Consider the following 18,868-nt stretch of genomic DNA (forward strand, 5'->3'; position numbering starts at 1 on the left):
AGTTAAAGTTAAAACTTGCCAGTCTTGTTGAATGTATTATATAGCTGACTTTTTCTTCTTCCAGGAACCGCAGAAAGTAGTGCCACATCTTCTCCATCCACTGTGAGTGGCAGACAGAGACCTGAGATCGGAACACTTCTTAAAAAGAAGAATACAAGTGATATCTACTTTGTTCTGCTGGCATGGGCCATTGTAATAGTTCAAATATGGTTGAATCTCTGGATAATACAGCTGCTGCCCGTACCTGTTGCAGGTTGTTCTCTATTTTCTTATATTGTGAGGTAAAACAATATTTAGATGAGAAACCTTCAACCAAAGTCTCCACAGTGCAGATCAATTGTGAAGATGGAGAAAAGAGAGTTTGTCAAATTGTAAGGAAACAGAAAACTTTCAGTTGGCTGAATCAAGACTCAGGAGAACAGAACAGTGGCTGTGCAAGGGAGTTTTGCTACCCTCTATACTGCAGCTCCTTGTGTTCCCTGAAAAGCCACCATTATGGGTCAGATCCTCTGAATCCCTGTGGGATGTGGCACAGAGGAGAATTTAAGGAAACTGGGCAGGCAGCCTCCTGATACATACCCTAGCATCACATACCCTGGGTCACTTTGTGCTACAGAGTATAAATAGTAAGAGGCACCAGTTGAGCTGGTGTGGACTGTGTGGAACATAAGCAGCGAACTGGAACAAACCAGAGTCTTAAACCATGTTTATGAAATGAATAACATCCTGGCTTGTTCTGAAACTGTTGACCATTGTTTCTCAGTTTGGTAATGAGTGCTTAGCTGGTGATATATCATGAAATTGAAAACCAGATACCATCAAGCCCTACTGTTTGCCTCTGCATAGTTCCATCCTTATTTCAGACATCATGATATATTGGTATATTGCGATCTTTAGCTGGTGATATATCGCAGTGTTGAAAACCAGATACCACCCAGCCCTGTTGGCTACCCTGCATGTGATCATATGACAGTTGATGCCTTGAAGATTTTTCCAAAGTGGTCATCAGAGTAGTTAGAATACTTCTGGATTGGACTCCCATAGGAGGAAGGATGATATTGAAATAAAAAGAATACTTAAAATATAAAGAAAAAGAAACTTAGTTGAGGCTTAAGGATCAGGCTGAACGTGTTGTGACTTGCTCATATATGAATTTCTATTTATAAGCACAGTGACATGGAGCTGATTTACCTATTGCAGTATAAGAAAAAAGTTGGCAAAGGAATTATCTGCCCTGTCTGGGAAGACTTTGCTGTGTCTTTGTCATTTGTTCCTTAAGAGTAACACAGTCATATAATTAAGTCTTGTATAAATAATTTTAGCCCCAAAACATATGGCTAAGCTAGATTTTGGTGGTAATGAGCAGAATATGTTTAATCTTTATGCTAGTTACATAATTGCCTCAGAAACTCCCGGTCAGTCTCCATTACGTGAGGGGAAAGTAAGTACCCAACAAGTTGCTCTTCCTCCACTGACTCTTCTTATAATTTTGATTTCCCCAAACAGTATTTCCAGCAGCAGCAGACTGAGCTGTGTGCAGTTCACATTGAAAACCGTAGGCATCATGAGTAATTTCAGACACCATATTAGTTTCAAACTATGGTTTAGGATCCTCTGAGGCTTTCTATGTATTGTGAGACTCCGAAACATATTTAAACATGTGCCTTGTTGCATTTGCGCTGTGTGTATCTCAGAAAACTGAATATTTTTGGAATTTTTAGAATCCTTCATAATTTTTACCACTAATTGGAATCAAGGAGCCTTCAAAGTTCTTAATGTTGAGATGTGGTGCGTGTACCTATTTTACTCTAGCTCTTGTAACTACGGAATATATATTACTATCTGTATGAACCTATTAGCTATTATGTACCTGAAGCACATATTTTGGGAAGTTTTTGTTTCAGGCATCCAAAATTATTTTTCTGCCTATATCAGCAAAAGAAATGTAGCAGCCATTTTAGCATAGCTTTCTGCAATATTGCTGTGTTCATTTTCCCCATATTTTTAGTAAGTCTTCTTTTAATATTGCAGTGTGGGTTGTCAAAAAACTTGTGGTCCACTTTGGAGTGGTGAAATTTCTGGTGAGTCACTGCAGTGTCTGGTGGCATGTCCTTGAAGATTTTGTGAGAGAACGTCAAGAAGCTCTTGCACCACGACCAATCAAGGGCCTCGGAAGAGTCATTCTAAAGCTAGACAGTAAGGTATTTAAAGTTGCTTCTTAAACTTGTGCGTCTCTCTGTGTGTATCATGTATAAAATTTATTTAAACATTTTTATCCTGATTTTCAACCAGAGCATCAGCTATATTGGGGGAGTGGGGGCAGAGTCAAACCGGTTTTGCCTATTTCAATTACAAATACGTTCATGCACTGTAATGAACGCACAGAACCCTTTAGTATTGTACAATCCTGAAGGTAATTTGCACCGTTTGGGTTTTAGGTTGTAAACAGTACTAGTTACAGAGTTAGGGCTGTTGTAGTTAATGGCTTAGGTACAGTGTTCTTTTGACCAGAACTCAAGCCATAGGATGCTCCTGCGGGTGAAAGGTAGGGAGGGGACTTTTGCTGATTGTAGCCCTTTGTGCTTCATGAAAATTTGCTCCAGCAGGTTTTGGGATCATCATACACATACACATGTCTGCCAATGGGAGTCCCCACTGGATCGGAGAACTTGGGTTCCAAGCCAATACCTCTTTTGTCTATAGTCAACTGAGCCTCCACAGACCAAATTTCTTTTTCCCTCCCCAAAGAGGGACTCCCAGTAATAAACCCATCCAAAGGAGTTGTCAAATACATACCTCCTTGGCATTAGTAATGGAGACGCTTCCTTCTAGATGACTTGCTGGGCCACATTCTGCACTTTTCAAAGGGTGGGAAACATCAGGCCAGGTGAGAGCTTGCTACATTAATGGAAAAATCTGCTGAGACAGATTGTAAAGGTAACCACAAATGTTAGGGTGCCTTTCCAGTTGTGTAGTACTTGGCCAGTCTGAGAAGCTGTAACAGTTGTGGGTGAAATTTGCTTTCTAACCTACCATGTCTAGTCATATGGAGAGTATCCTGATAATGTTTGTTTGTTATAAAATAAAAAATATTCTTCAAAAATGGTAAAAGAGAAACCTTTCTCAGAAAAGTCACTGTGGACATAGATCATGATGCAGTTTGCATGAACAGACACCCCTCCATTAATGCACGTTTGGTATGTGTGCAACTGCACATATGTGCATTTCACCAAACCTGGAAATGACTTTAAAAATGGCAAAAAGGGCCTTAAAAGAGCTCAGAAAGAGCAAAAAAAGGCATGAAAACAGCGCCCAGCTATCCCAGGAGCCTTTGCACCAATGGTTGAGGCCTGTGGAGAGTTGGAGCCTTGGAGGGAGCTTGGTGGAGTTTGGCATCTGGTAAGTGCTGCTGGTTTTTAAAAGGGTTTTTCAAGGATGTTGAGAGGCTTAGAGAGTGTTTGCAGGCTTTTCCAGTGGTGTTTCAAATATACGCAATTCCATGTGTGGGCCTCAGGACATAACCCCTGCATAAATGGGGGGTTGCTTGTAAATTAATTGCTGTATCAGGGGCAAAGGTCCTGGACTACAGAGTGCAGTACTCAAGCTGTGGGGTAAATAGTTCTAGGTGACTAGAGAGGCGGAATATGACACAACAGGAATGGATGGTGTCTTTAAGTAATCATTCATCTTTGAATATCGAGCTTCAGCTTTAAATAATCAGTCCAAAATCATCAAGTTCCCCCAGTGCCTTGTGCATCTTTTACATTTTCTGATGGCACTGACTATTCTCTTATATTATCTCGGTAAACACTTAGAACCACCTTACCATACCTGCAAATGAGCATTGTGATATGAAATCATTTACAGCTTTTCCTATGTGTCTAGACTAATATCTAAGATAAGCAAAGTTCAATAAACGCTGCAAGCTAAAGCACAGAGTAAATCATTATCATTCTACTGTTTTATTATAGTATAATTGGGACAAAACAAACAATAGAGTCCACTGAATATTAATTGAATGTCTAGTTGTATGAGCTTTTAGCTGTATCGGCCTCAGCAAAGCCGTTTCACGGAGTCCGCACCCCACTGCCGGCTTGTGCGGTTGCCTTTCCCCTCAGCCAAGCAGTTAACGGAGCCCCCATCCCACTGCTGGCTCATGCAAGCCGGCGGCAGAGTGGGGGAGCCTTTACAGTGCGCCTGCCCCCCAGCTGAACAGCCCTGATGCGTTGAAAACCTGACATTGCCCAACCCTATGCTCAGTGAGGCAGATTATTGCCAATATGTTAACAATGCTGCTGAAAGTGTCCAGTGAGCTGCCATGCTTAATTTAAAGTGCTGGTACTGGTTTACAAAATCCTATGCAGTTTAAGACTAGGATACTTTAAAAAAAAATCCATCCCTTATATATCCAGTCTATCACTGCTGTTTGTAGTGGAAGCCCTCCTGCAAATACCATCTCATCAAGTTGTCCATTTCCTACGATGTAGGAATCAGACCTTTAGTGTGGTGACATCTACCCTCTGGAACTCCCTCTCATGGTGTCATCTCTGTGATCTTTTAATTGTTTATTTGCACCAGCTATTTTTAATCCCTTAATCACCAAGGTTTCTAAGTGGTGTACATAAAAATGACAAAAGCATCCATTGAAGGTCTTCCTATTTCAGCAAGCCTTGTAAGTGGACATTCTTATCCCATCTATATTGAGCTTGAATTTATTTTTATAGTTGATGCTTTTATTGTTAGATCACTTCAGGATTGTTTCTGGGAAGCAATTCATTAAAAAAAATAAAATCTGGAATGACGATTGAGGTTGGATCCACTCTTCATCTTATTTCTTGTTCTGGTTTTCTAGAAGGTATTGCAATAGATTATGTTTAGGATTTTATCTTCAGATTTGCTCATCTACCTTGTAGTAAATGCATGAATTCTCTGTGTAGTGAATTCCAGTGTTGCATGCTGTAATTTCCTACTGCTTCCTCAGTGATTGACATGCTGTGGTCATTGTAGCAGAATGAAAGTGCCTGGCTACTTCATTACTGACTTGCTACCACTTGTGTGGATTTTCTGGGGGAAAGTCCTATACAAAGTACGAGTAATTTGCATAGGAATGTTTTCAGTTTGCATTGGAAAATATTCTGATGTCTTACGAGAATGAACTAATTTAGCATGCTTATTTTACTTCTGTTTAGTAAACAAAGCTAAAAGCTTTGAAAAGCTTACCTAATACTGATTTGCAATTGGCATCTATTTCTTTGTTAGTAGTGAATTTAATCAAATTGAAAAATTAAGGAAAATTTTCCACCCTACATCACTGTTTCACTGGCCTTTAAGAAGATAATTAATTGGATTTGAAAGCTGCTTAATTTTGTAGTAGGTTATTTTCTTGTAGGTCATCTAGTTTCTATTGCCCAGTGTTACTGACGATGCCTTATTTCTTTGCCTTGGCAATGGCCTAGCAGTTTGCTCCTGCCATTTCAGTCTACACAGGTCACCTTTTAAAATGTACTACAAAAGTAACACGATCAGATATTATATAGAATTGATAAGCACAGTCTTATTTCTGCTCACTGGCCTCCAGCTGCAATTTCTTCAAGCACCGCTCTCCCATTACTCTCCGTTAAGCACCTTAAAGCACAGAATGACATGGTGCAACTAGCAGGTAATCCTATTGAAGCCCTAGTCTCCATCAGCCCTGGCAAACCTTGAAGCTGAAGTGCCAAATGTTTTTCACCTAATGCCATTATTCCAGTTGATGGAGAAGGAATAAGAGAGTAGAAGCTGCTCTTTGAAAGAATTCTCAGGCCTCAGCGGCAATGTTTCTAAACTTTTTTTTGCATGAGCTGCCTTTGGGTAGATGGGCTCACTATAACAGAGCTGAAGTCCAAACAGCTCAAAGATATATTGAGAAAGATACCAGTTTCCACAGCATTCCTGGTATGTTTGTTCTTTGATGAGTCCAACTTCTTGTTGTTTTTTTAAAAATAGGTTTTGTTAAATAAAAATAATGTTTTTATTTGTCACACAATGAAAAAAAACACCATTAAAGACATGACTGGAAAAAAATAAAAATCACATAACAGCCAACATACTGTGTTCTCCAATTGTTGCATAAAAGATGGTAATGACCATGTACCAGTAATACCCTTAAAGAACTGAGAGCATAGGCCACCAGTGGGGTAGCTTGGATAAGCGTGGCTAAGGAAATAGATTCAAGTTCACATACCCATCTCCATCTACTACTTTTGCTGGAGCAAAGGTGTGTGGTAAACCACTGGATGCTAGACTTACTGAAGCTAAGGACAAAAAAGATGCTATTCACAGCAAAAAGGAGCACAATTCCAAGTTGCAAAAGTTTTTTCACTTCTCAAAGCAACCAAAATGGTAGTCATACAGCCCATCCCAATTCAAGTGATCAGGACCAAAGCCCCATTGCAGAGGAGTGCAGAGATGCTTGTCTAACTCTTTATGGACCTTCTTTAAACAATTTGAGAACTAGAGTTCCACCTGATGCCAGGCAAAATCCAGCATGCCCATTAGAGGTCGACTGTTCTATTTGCTTGCATCCAGGAACAGACAGTGGAAGATTCCTGTGTCTGGCCTTCATTAGAGACCCACAAGACGCACTGGTTGGCTGCAACCAGGAACTAGTAAATCTCAGAACTCGCTTCAAAATGGCCATGTCCTTGTTTGAAGAGTCAATGTGTTTTGCAAAAGTGTTCATAAGCAGACAGGGAGGTGGGTGCTTTACGTCACACCACATAAAAACCAGTGACATAATGAAATGGGCATAGTAGCCCCTGTTGTTTATCAAATTGGAGTGTCAAGCCTGCAGACTCGCTCTGGAAAACGTATCTGGAGAGAGATGGAATGAGTCCTCAATCCCAAAATACTTTTGAATCTAGTTCAATGATTATGAAAACCTGAAATGGATCTCTTCACCAGTGCTGAAAATACTAAAGATTCAAGATTCTTTTCAAGGCATCTCTGTCTCAGTTCAAAGAATACAAATACCTTTTGAATCCAAATTTTCATACTCGCCACCCTCTGCCCAGAGGACCAGTATAGGCCATGTTACACTTTTATAGGTAGAATTGTGTGTTAATCCAATCCTGACCTAACTTTGGGAGCATATTCAGTTTATGCCAAGGACATTTTCTGCCTGAAAATTCAGCTGGAGTGAGTTAGCCAGTCAGTCATAAACCAACCCTAACAAGAGGAATATGTAAATGCTGATCCTCCAAGAACATTATCTATTTTAGCATTATTTATTATTCAGATAGTGTCATTTATAGAGCAAAATGAATATATAGTGCATAATAGTGCATATGAAAGGATAAACTTAACATACATTTGAAGATAATGATAATAAGAACACCATTAACATCAATTAATAATTAAGTAATAATTATTAAAATTGCTCACAGTACTTACATGCTTTGTGAACAGTGCCATTCACAACCACAAAATTGTGAATGCTGTGCTGCTTGTGACATGTGCAGATGGCAAGCTCCTAAACATGGGCTGCCATATTTAGCTGTGTCATCCAACTTGGTTGATACCCAGCCTCGTGATATTTTCCGCTTCCAGCTGCATAATGTTAAGAGCTGCTCCATATCTGGGTTTGCAATGCTACATGTTTTGTGTGTAGCATCAGTGTGTCTGCTGTTGAAAGAGTAGGCACATTGGCAATTATGGATATTATTGAGCTGTGATGTTCCATCAGACAGGAGTAGAATGAATCGCTGCAGCAGGACAAGTTTTTCCCCCATCTATCAGAGAGTTTGCTGCAGAGAGCCAAAGGAATGCTTTGTCAGTGTTTTGAAATGCCACCCATATTTTCCATGTTGTAAGTTTTCCCTGTGCCACAGAAGAAATAAACTATTGTAACCAGTAAAGGAATAGAAACCCATCAAAGGTCTGTGCAGTTCTCCTGGCAGTTGAGAGCAGATCTCATTAATGGGAACAAACTACTTAAATATCCCACTGTTATATTCACTCTACGAAGGCATCATTTTATCTATACAGATTTGATATGCCAAATACTGTCCCCTGGGGGTGGGGTGGGAGAAGAATTCCCCCTCCTTTTTCTTTGGATTCTGACTATGATAATACCTCAAAATTACCAAGGTGTGTTGATTGCCAGAAGCAAAATAATGTTGGTTCTTTTACCTTTTACATGGATACCAGGAAGTTTCCCTTCCAACCTTTTGTCCTAAGCTGGTGCATCAACAGGCAAAGATGTGGCACAAACTGGGCATTTAAGGGGCTCTTTAATTGTACTTGGGGAGAGTGACAGACACTCTGAATCTCTTTTTTATTTCTTTCAGATTGGTTCAGAGGTTAGGAAAGTATCAAAACCCACCATTTCTAGGTAATTGGGTTGCAGCAGCCTCCTGAAGTCATTCTTCTTTGGCAGAAATTTGCAAAGTGGTAGTGTATTTTCCAGCACACAATTCTTAAGGCATTGAACAATTGATGCCCTCAGTACATGCAGCATTTAGGGGAAGGGTCTTGCAGAAAGTAGCTATTCATAAAGTTTTAGTCCCTGGACCCCACTCTGGGACAGTACAGTGGTACCTTGGTTTACGAACTTAATCCGTTCCGGAAGTCCGTTCTTAAACCAAAGCGTTCTTAAACCAAGGTGTGCTTTCCCATAGCAGTGGGGAACTCAATTTACACTCAACAGGAAGCGGAACATTTTCTGCTTCCAAGGCAAAGTTCACAAACCAAAACACTTCCGCGTTTGCAGCGTTGTTCATAAACTAAGCTGTTCTTAAACCAAGGTGCCATTGTACTGATTTTTAAAGAATTCTGAACATTTTTGGAGTGCCCTTTTGAGACATGGGAGAAGAAGATATCCTATTCCTGTTCTCCATGACTGCCAGAGGGCATTCTGTTCATGTCTGTGCTATCCTTTGGGTCGGTGGTTTTTTAGGCAGGGATCCCTGGGGTTGTTCCTATGGTCCTGTTCTTTTCTCTATACAGTTGTCTTTCTTGCACATCAAGTTAATGAGTTTTGTTACCAGTTTATAGGGTTGAGGGGTTATTCTAGTTTAGTCTGGGTGGAATGAAGGCCCCTCCCCTTGACGGAGCAGCTAAAGTGATTGCACCTTGCAAGGGGGGAAGCCTGCTGCCAAAGGTTTTTGGAATGCCCTTGGTGAGTCAGGGAGAAGAAAAAATACATGGTAAGTAATCTCCTTTTCTCTTCCCTATCTCCAGTCCCATGGCTTGTTAAATGAATTTAGCATTTTTCTCACCCCAGAAGAATGAACCCTTTTAAAGAGTGTCATCCAAACAACCCCAGAAGGCGGTTTGTTTTCTGTAGGTAATGTAGTTGTGTATATTTTAGCTCACAGTGGCCCATAAACTTTAGCTCAGGATACACTAATATAAATCAGTGCAGTCCGACTTTTGTTGGTACAGTGCATGTCTTAAAATTTCTAAATACTGTACATTTTTTTTCTGATTGAAAAAAAGGTTTTGATGGTTTCTGCCACGTCTTTACGGCTTTGATGAAAGTCTGTCTCTGGAATGGTTTCATTTCATTCCTTGGATAATCCAGGGGTGTGTGTTTTTCATTTTTGCACTACAATTGCATTCTTCAATAATTCTTCACTGTCTTCTTGTCTCTTTCTCTTCTGCGTTCTCCCACTTTCCTTCTCCCAAGCTGTGGCATTGGCTTAATAAGAAGGTAAATAAGCAGACAGTTTGTTTGCAGTTAATATATTTTGTGCCCTTTCCCAGCATGAAGTGGTTTTTGTTTCATGATGGTAACATGGCTTGCTCTTGATTTGCATCACAGCAATTTTATTCCAGGCCATGATATAAGCTACAGAAGGTCATTCAATGCCCTTTAGTTTTCTTTAGCATGCTTGATGAAGAAGGATTATGTACTGAACATTGACATTGAATGATATATGTTCCATTTGCCTCAAATTGAGATAACCAAACTCCACCTAGCTCATGTTTATACACAACCGAGAACTTGAAGCTGAGGAATAGATATATAAACCTATGTAGAATGCTCACACAACTTTTGGTGAATAATAAATAATATGGTCTTCATGTAAGCATATTGCTTCATTTGCTGCCAGAAGTGCAAATTGGGTGCCAGTAGAAAAGAGTTATTCGCAGTAGAGGAATGGCAAGAGGAAGATGCTTGTTTAACTCTTGCCCTTCTGCTGCTTTCTCTCTGCTTCCCCTCCCTGCAGGTGGTTCCCCCCACTTACCTTCCCAGGCAACCAAGAAATGAAATTACAAAGAAAAACAGGGAGTGGGGCAAAAGTTCAGCAACCCTTCTCAATTACATTTTCTCACCTGTAGGTATCCCTTCTCTGCTTTGGGAGCCCCATGTTTTGCTGCCAAACACAGAGTTCCACTCATCATCTCTCATTGGCTTCTGGGGGGGGGGGGGTGTTTCTAAAAGAACATGAGGATGGAGCTTTTCAGTGATGTGATGGTGAATAAAGAATATAGAATGTGGGCAAAACATGGATTACCTGGGATTTTCATTTGCAACTGGGAGATGAGAGACTGCTACCTTGATGTGGAGAAGCTTCTGAACCTGGAAGGTTGCTGGGCAGTGGAGGGGAGAGAAAGCAGAATTCCACTTACTATATTGTTCATCAGCTCAGGTTCCCTTGCCTATAGTTTTTTCCCCTAAAAAGTTATAACTTAACAATACTTTTAATATTTGAAATTGTTTAAGTCTACTTTGAGCTAGTTCAAACAAAACCTGAAAGCCTGTTTAAGGAATTACGATGAGCCACAAGCTTGTGTATTCCCCCTCTCCGTCTGCACAAATTGCCCAACCATAATTAACCATGGCTGATATGTCTACACTGATACCATCTGGGAAATTCTGTAGAATGCAATTGGCAGTTGCAGCTAGAATTGGTTTTTCCCATAATGTTCAAGAAAAAGCTATAAAACATATAAATACATGGTTATTCCTTGCATATGGCTTTTCTTAACCAAGCTGAAGCCAGTGCAATGTAAATTACTAATAGGCTGATCTAAGATTGATGGGACATAATATTGCTTATGTTTATTTATCTCTTAGTAGACCTAATGGACTGTATCTTGACTAAGTCATATTCAGAATAGACTGTATTGATTTCATTAGGCCTACTCCCATGTATGGTTTATTCAGATACAACCTGATCCCTGCAAATACTGATTTGAGAGGAAAATTGCATATTTGCTCAGAAAGATATTTCGTACATAATACTCTATGCACAAATATTTGATTGAAAAACAATTAAATATGTATATAAAATATTTGATGCTTGCCATGCCAAATTATTGTGTGCAATTCACACAGGAAGAATGTGCTTTATCCTCAAAGGACGATTTCCATTGTATAAGCATTTAAATTAAATTTCATTAGTTATACTGAATTCACTATTTAAAACAGTTTGAAATTTTATTCACTGCAGCTTTCCCCCCTGAAATTCTAAGAATAATAATCAGAAAACAGTATTTACAAGAATTTCATTTAATGCATTTATTTTGTACTAGGGTTCAAAACACAACTTTTGTGTAAAGTTATTTTTTAAAAATAATAATTAAAAATGAGTTTCATTGACTACATGCTTACTCTTCCTTAAGTGAACGACCTTCTGCGACTTAATGGTTTGGTATCTCTAACTCATAGATAATCATGACATTTGTTTGTAACTGTTAATAACTTCAATTAGTTACTTGATTATGAAACTACCGGTAAATCACTAATATTTTTCTGTGTGGGCAGGAAATGCAATCACTGATTATGGCCAGCCTGGTAAGGGATAGTGGATGCAAGTTTAGCTTAAGTATATTTCAAGTCCTTACACATAAAATACGCAGATGGTTTGATGCAGAATCCAAGATCACCAGAAGGGTAAAGCGTGATCACTGAGGTGCAAGGTGCTCTTGAGTTAAAAATAAAGCCATTCATTCATTTGCCTCTAACTCACATTGACTTGCAGCAAGGAGCTAGTGCACACATTGTGATTCTGATCCTTTTATTGTGGTTAAGGAAGTGAACTGTGGGGTTTCGTTCCCTTCTGCACAAATTCCCACCATGGCTTTAACTATTACTAAGCCTTGTGTCAGCACTAATCTCAACTGTGATTAATGCTAACCTGGGTTTGTTACTACTAGGGTTTGACACCAGAGTTTGAAGCTAGTTACTCCTTGGATAAGGGATTAGGGGCCTTGTGTGTATCAGCCCTTAGTTTATTTCTGAAACTATTGGAAAACCTTCAAAGTCTTGACCTAAATCAGAGTAGCCAAGAAAAATGCATGATTAATCAGATGATTCAGTCATCAGTTTGCACCCATGAAGGAGAGGGATGGTTAATGATACACACAAGAGTATTGGCAGGCTTGGAGGATTTCCAAGGGTTGCAGAAATGTTTTTAAAACTTTTTTTAAAAAAAGAACCCTAAGGGGGAAAGAGATCCCAAAATACTTCAGTGATGGCTGAGCACTCAATAGTCACAAAACGGTGTCTGTTGCGGGTGAAGAGTGGAAAACCGGGGTGGGGAGGATGGAATGTAGTGGAGTGTTCTAGAAAAGGGCATGGCGACCTAGTTGGAACAATGAACAGAAGCATTCTTCACTGCAACATTTTGTTGATGGCCCCACTTGTCCCGTAAGTGTGAATAAGTGCATCAGTAAATAATCCTTTTGCAGTTGCAAGTAAAACATGTTCTAGAGTTAAAGAACTTTTCCAATGTGTTCACTTACTGTGTGCTACAGTCCCAAGTTGTTAACATCACATGGCTAAATTTGCTTATTTGTTTCAGGGTGGCCTTATTTATGCTTGCATAGTTGAACTTTTTGTTCCTTTAATGTGACCCATGTATAGAAGCGCTATGAGACAGCTGTGCAAGTGTATAAAGAGTATATAGTACCGTATTTTTCGCCCTATAGGACGCACTTTTTCCTCTCCAAAAATGAAGGGGAAATCTGTGTGCGTCCTATGGGGTGAATGCAGGCTTTTGCTGAAGCTTGGAGAGCGAGAGGGGTCGGTGCGCACCGATCCCTCTCGCTCTCCAGGCTTCAGGAAGCTATCAGCAAGCCTGGGGAGCCCGAGGGAGTTCCCGCAGGGCTCCCTAGGCTGCGGATAGCAGCCTGCTGCCCGGAGCGCGGGGCGCGCTGAAGCAGAGCGCCCCGCGCTTTGGGCAGATATCCGCAGCCTGCTGCCTGGAGTGCGGGGGGCGCTGCAGCAGAGCGTCCCGTGCTTCAGGCAGACATCCGCTGCCTAGGGAGCCCTAGGGAGCGCGGGGCGCGCTGAAGCCGCGGCTGGGGGGGAATAATTTTCCCCCCTTTATTCCCTCCCCCCCCCAAAAAACTAGGTGCGTCCTATGGGCCGGTGCGTCCTATAGGGCGAAAAATACGGTAATCAATAATAAAAGAGGAACATAAACCATTGTTCTTCTTTGTACTCCCTGTGCAGGCACACAAAGAGGGTCCTGTACAGAGCACAATTCAGAAACATGTAGAGCTTAAACTAACACATATTTAGGAGCCAACTGCACCCGCTGAACTAAGCATGCATGCTGTCAGAGTTGGACTCTACACCTTCCTGCTCAGTTCTTCAACTACCACCCAGCAGCACTGTGGAAAATATTTCTGAGATCTCATGATTCCACTCACTCTAATGTTCTGTTCTGTTCTCTCTGTCTCTCTCGTTCTCATGTGTATGTGTGTGTTCTCTACTTTTGATTTCACTTCACTGTTATTTGATGTTACAATTGTAGTGAAGTGTCTGTGGTGCAGCAACTGTTTTAAAATTGCAAAATGCATAGGAGACAATGACAAACCACTGATAAATATGACAATTATAATATTTCTGTAAGAGAAGAGCACAGGGTTTAGAGTGGTGTTTGCTGTCAGAAGATCATCAATATACACACATGTGGGTTATGCTTTTGGAAAGATCTTCCTGTCTCCCAAGTGAATGGTTAATAATGCCTTGGCTATACACAGCTAGTGTTGGTGACTCAAGTTGTTTACCTTCTCCAGATGTGGAGGTAATTGTTTCAGTTTATGAAGAGGAGACCAAGGAACGTTCTTCCCTTCACTCTCCAGGTTGTGATGTGAAGTACCCACGCAAATCAATATTTCTGCCACTCCTTTCTACATCATTAACACTTCTACCGCACCCACCTTTTGTCTCTGGGCTGGGAACATCAGGTGTCTCTTAGGAGTTCCACCAAGGTGGTCATTAGGGCTGTTCATGTTTGAAGAACAGAGATCCTTTGTTCTCTATCCCTCGGTCATGTTTACTCCCCAATCCAGGTAGAGACTATTTTACCCTAGAGGGAAAAGTACTGCTATGCTGCAACCTAGATCCCTACAATCACAGTGGCACCAGCATCTTCCTTCCCTTGAAGGTTGCTATGAGGCTCACTAGCCATCTTTATGTCTTCTGGATTATTGCTGCTGTGGCCTGGCAACTGTGTCTAAACTCTGCTGGGGTTATGATGATGTGTTTATATAACATTTTACATACTTTAACATGACTTCCCTTCTCTTTCCATGGTTCATTTTGTATATCTTACATCCCTGCGTATTTTATAATAACTATTCCAATTGGTTTTCCTCTATTACATCCATCAAAAATTATTCATGTTGAATTTATCTTCATTTTGCCAGCATTTTCAGCTGTACACAGTTATTTTCCATATACTCAGTAAGCGTTTTCCAATCTTCTTTAAAAGTATGTTCTTCTTCTTCTATCTGTTAAATCTGCAAGTTATGCTTGTTTTGTCAACTGAAGTTGCCAATCTTCTTCAGTTGGGACCTCACATACTTTCCATTTTGGGGCTAACAAAACACGGGCCACAGTTGTTGCATACATAAATAACCCTCTCTGAAACCTGGGGATTTCACTCTGAGTTATCCCCAGCAGAAAGGGCTCTAGTTTTGGGGAGAAAGTAATTTCCAGTTCATTGTAAATCATTTCCCAATACTCTTTTACGTTTTTACATGTCCACTACATATGAAAAGAACCTTCCCTCCACCTCTTTACACTTCCAGCACTTATTTGATTCTGTCATGTAAATCTTAGCAAGCCTACTCGGAGTTAGATACCATTTATGAATCATTTCCAAATAGTTCTCTTTCAAATAATAGCATGCTGTAAATTTCAAGTCACTTTTCCAAAGTTTCTCCCAGAGGCTTAAATCTATGTTGTGTCCTACATCTATTGCTCAGTGTGTCACTGAGGCTTTAACTAGTTCGTCTTTCCCCCCCATTCTAACAGGTTATATACATTGTAGACAAAAGTTTATCTTCATTTTGCAGGAGTTCTTTTCTGAATTGTGAGCTTTGGTCCAAAAAACCATTCTTTCTGTCTAATTTAAACATGTAGTATAACTGATGATATTGCAACCAGTCCATAACTTGGCTCCTTAGGTTTTCCGTTTATTTCAGTTAGGGTTCCTCGCCAGTGAAATACAGCAATTCCCCGTCAGCTGCCTATTGTCTATCCATATTAACTCTCTTAATTGTAATTCCCTCTATGGGAGATAGCCATAAAGGTGTAAATTTTCACCTTCCAATACCAAAGGCATGCATGCCAGCCAAATTTTAAGTTGTGACCCTCTAGATCCAGGATGTCTGCATTATCCAGTGTAATCCATTCTTTTAACCAACACAAAATAAGATGTATTATTAACCAAAATAATACATTTGCAGGTCTGGCAGAGCAAAGCCTCCTCCATCTTTTATATCTATCATAATTTTATGTTTAATTCTTGGCTTTCCCCCCTGCCAAATAAATTTGGAAATATCTTTTTTCCATTCTTTAAAGCAGCCTGAATTGTTTACAATTGGGATTGTTTGGAATAAAAAGAGCATCCTGGGCAATAAATTCATTTTAATGGCTGAAATTCTACCTAGCAGGGATGCTTCATTCTCTCCCATATCTCCAACACATCAAATGTTGCAAATGTTCAATATCTTCTGAAGTTTCATTGGTTGCTTTCTGCATTGCCATCCATGCCAACATTCACTGGCCTTCTGGTATCCATAGCCTTGTCTGTTCCTTGCTCCCCCCCCCCCCAAATATCCCAGACCCAGAGCCATTTTCTCTCCTGGTTAATGTTGGTATCGGCGCCAAAACCAATAACAAACACAGTTCTGCTATTATTGGTACTGATATCCGTGCTGATCACACTGCCTCTTGCACATACTCTTCTGGCTCATTCACAGACCATGGCTTCCATCTCCTCATTTCTGTTTTGCTTCTGGTTTTACAAACAGCATTTGTGCCTCTTACTACTGAATTTGAAACTCCCATCTTACTGCTAGTATTGTTGGTCCCCATAGCTGCATGTGCAAACCAGCAGTGCTGCTTATGTTACCTGCACCTCTGCAAGTCACTAAAGACTTGTGAGACAAATATTGTGTTGATTTTACTGTGTTCTGATCATACTCTGAGGACAGTGCCTTCAAAGACGGGTGGTATAAGTTACATCTGGTGTTAGCAAATGGGCTAACAGAATCTACATTTAAAACCCTGTAAGTTTGCTCAAACATAGGCTCTCGGCAATTAAATAAATGACGTGGCATACACTAAATGTGTGTATATGTGGAAGCACCCTGGCTTCCGTTGATGGAAAGGAGTTTGATAGTTAATGTTTTTGAAAATCATTTGGAGTTACAAAGGCACCAAGTTAGCAGCTTATTACAGGCTGTACTTTCCATGCATAGATAATGACCCTCTGATTATTAAGTCCGCGAAGCTGAGAAATTAATAGAAGTTGCTCTTGAGTCTGGTAAATAATGTTAAACTATTTTCAAGGTTATTGTTCTGTGTTGCGGTGCTGAGTAATAAAATCTCTCTTAATATTTCTCAATTCTAGTTCTGTACTCTCTGTCTTATGTGTCAATGCACCTATATTAGTACGCTTTCTTGCAGTCAACATGTTAGTTCCACGCTTAGTCAAGTTTAAACTATTCCCATTGAAATCAGTAGGACCTGTTAGTTATGACTAAGGCTGCAATGTGTCCATTGTGTCCACATCCATGAGAATAAGCCCTACTGAATTCAATAGGTCTTCTGAGCAGACATGGCTAGGATTGTGTTGCATGTCTCATGGATTTCTGTGGGCCTGTTCTAAGCATGGTCTAAGTCTGGATCCAACCAAATTTCACTGAGAGGAAAGGCTGCTAGTAGGGTTTGAGTATGTTTACATGCAGTTTTGATTTCTAAATGTTCAATGACTTTTCTGTTTTACCTTTTCCTTTTTGTTCTGCGCAGATGATCGTGTGGCTGGAAAAAATGCTAGATAAAATCATTAGCATTTTCATTATATTTGTGCTAGTGATAGGCACGCTTCTCCTAGCTCTGCTCCTTACAGCAAAGGTACTGAGTCCAATTAAATACAGTACATAGTTGCCTGGTTCTTTTAACTTTGTTATGTTTAACTTTGATATGTGCATGACTGTTTTTTAATAAATACTTTAATTTCAATTTTCAACGGATATATGACAGGGAAAGTAACTGTAATGAAAACAACAAATATTTAGGCATGTATTTGCATGACTATTGGGAAAAGTATACTGTACTACAAAAATGATAGTAATAAGATATTGCTATATATAAATTAGTGAAAAATTCACAGTGTTGGGTCCTTATGAAGAGTCATTTTGGCTCTATGTGGGCTCTTGGTTGATTCTGGTGTGCAATTGGTTTGGGAAAATAATATTGTCACTTAACCCCTGAGGCCAACCTTACTTTAGGTTATCTGTCAATAGCAAAATATCTGGTGTAATTTATTGCCTTGAGGTTTACGTAGCTTGTTATATTATGACTATATAGCATTATCTGTATTGCACTAAAAATGCTTTAATGTTGCTTTTGAAGCCTAGGCTTCATTGCCTTTCCATTAATTTAGAACATGATGTATGCTAAGTTGCATTAATTTCATTTATATTTTCCCTCCTAACTTAGGTGCACCAAGAAAGCGTGCATATGATTGAAGTCACAAGCAGCTTGATCAATGAAACTGTAGCCAATCATCCAGAATGGGCCAAGTAAGAATACTGAAATAATGTGATAGAATTTGGAAGAACAATTCTGTCAATGCCATACCCAGTAGTGTACAAATGTTCTCTTAATCTTAAGTCCACAAATATGGTTGGCACAAGTAGAGGCAGGATTTCTCAAAACAAATTACTTTCTAAAATCCTTTGCTGAGGAGGAGCAGATTTGGTCATTTGATATAACTGCAGATTTATGTTCTTCAGAACATTTAACTTTGGATTAATACCCCTTGTTATCGTTTAAATCAGGGGTCAGCAAATTTTTTCAGCAGCGGGCCAGTCCACTGTCCCTCAGACCTTGTGGGGGGCCGGACTATAATTTTTTTTTGGGGGGGGTGAACGAATTCCTATGCCCCACAAATAACCCAGAGATGCATTTTAAATAAAAGCACACATTTTACTCATGTAAAAACACGCTGATTCCCGGACCGTCCATAGGCTGGATTTAGAAGGTGATTGGGCGGGATCCGGCCCCCAGGCCTTAGTTTGCCTACCCATGGTTTAAATCCTTTTTCATTGGGAACAATTAAATTTATAAATAGTAGGAAGGGAGGAATTCTTAATGCTACTGATCTTACCAGAGCTGATATTACCAGGCTGTACTACTTTGCAGAATGCCTGTGTTCAGTGTCAAGAGATGAATATTTTCTTTATAGGAATCAACCCCAAAACTATATTCCACTATATGATGAGAGTGATTCCTGTAGAAGCATGCTGTTTGCCTTTGATCTAAATAAGCCTGCCTTATTGTTAGAAAATGGAAATTATTAATAAGATTATAGTTTTAAAAAAAGAAGCCTGTGTATATATGTAAGGGTGCATTTGA

The 18,868-nt window shown here is 39.9% G+C and overlaps 1 protein-coding gene across 2 annotated transcripts in view; it reads left to right on the forward strand.

Annotated features, from left to right (window-relative positions):
* TMEM245 (transmembrane protein 245) overlaps nucleotides 1-18,868 on the forward strand; it is a 49,074-nt gene that overhangs the window by 11,505 nt on the left and 18,701 nt on the right. The window contains exons 5-9 of one of the 2 annotated variants that reach the window (XM_080976643.1): nucleotides 65-253; nucleotides 2,032-2,201; nucleotides 9,668-9,691; nucleotides 17,258-17,362; nucleotides 17,951-18,033. In XM_080976643.1, the coding sequence (XP_080832769.1) occupies nucleotides 65-253; nucleotides 2,032-2,201; nucleotides 9,668-9,691; nucleotides 17,258-17,362; nucleotides 17,951-18,033 (571 nt within the window). The remainder of the gene's footprint in view (nucleotides 1-64; nucleotides 254-2,031; nucleotides 2,202-9,667; nucleotides 9,692-17,257; nucleotides 17,363-17,950; nucleotides 18,034-18,868) is intronic. The other variant, XM_080976644.1, reaches the window with a different exon arrangement.

The sequence above is a fragment of the Podarcis pityusensis genome (genome assembly GCF_964106645.2).
Source record: "Podarcis pityusensis genome assembly, chromosome: 13".
NCBI classification, from domain to species: Eukaryota; Metazoa; Chordata; class Lepidosauria; order Squamata; family Lacertidae; genus Podarcis; species Podarcis pityusensis.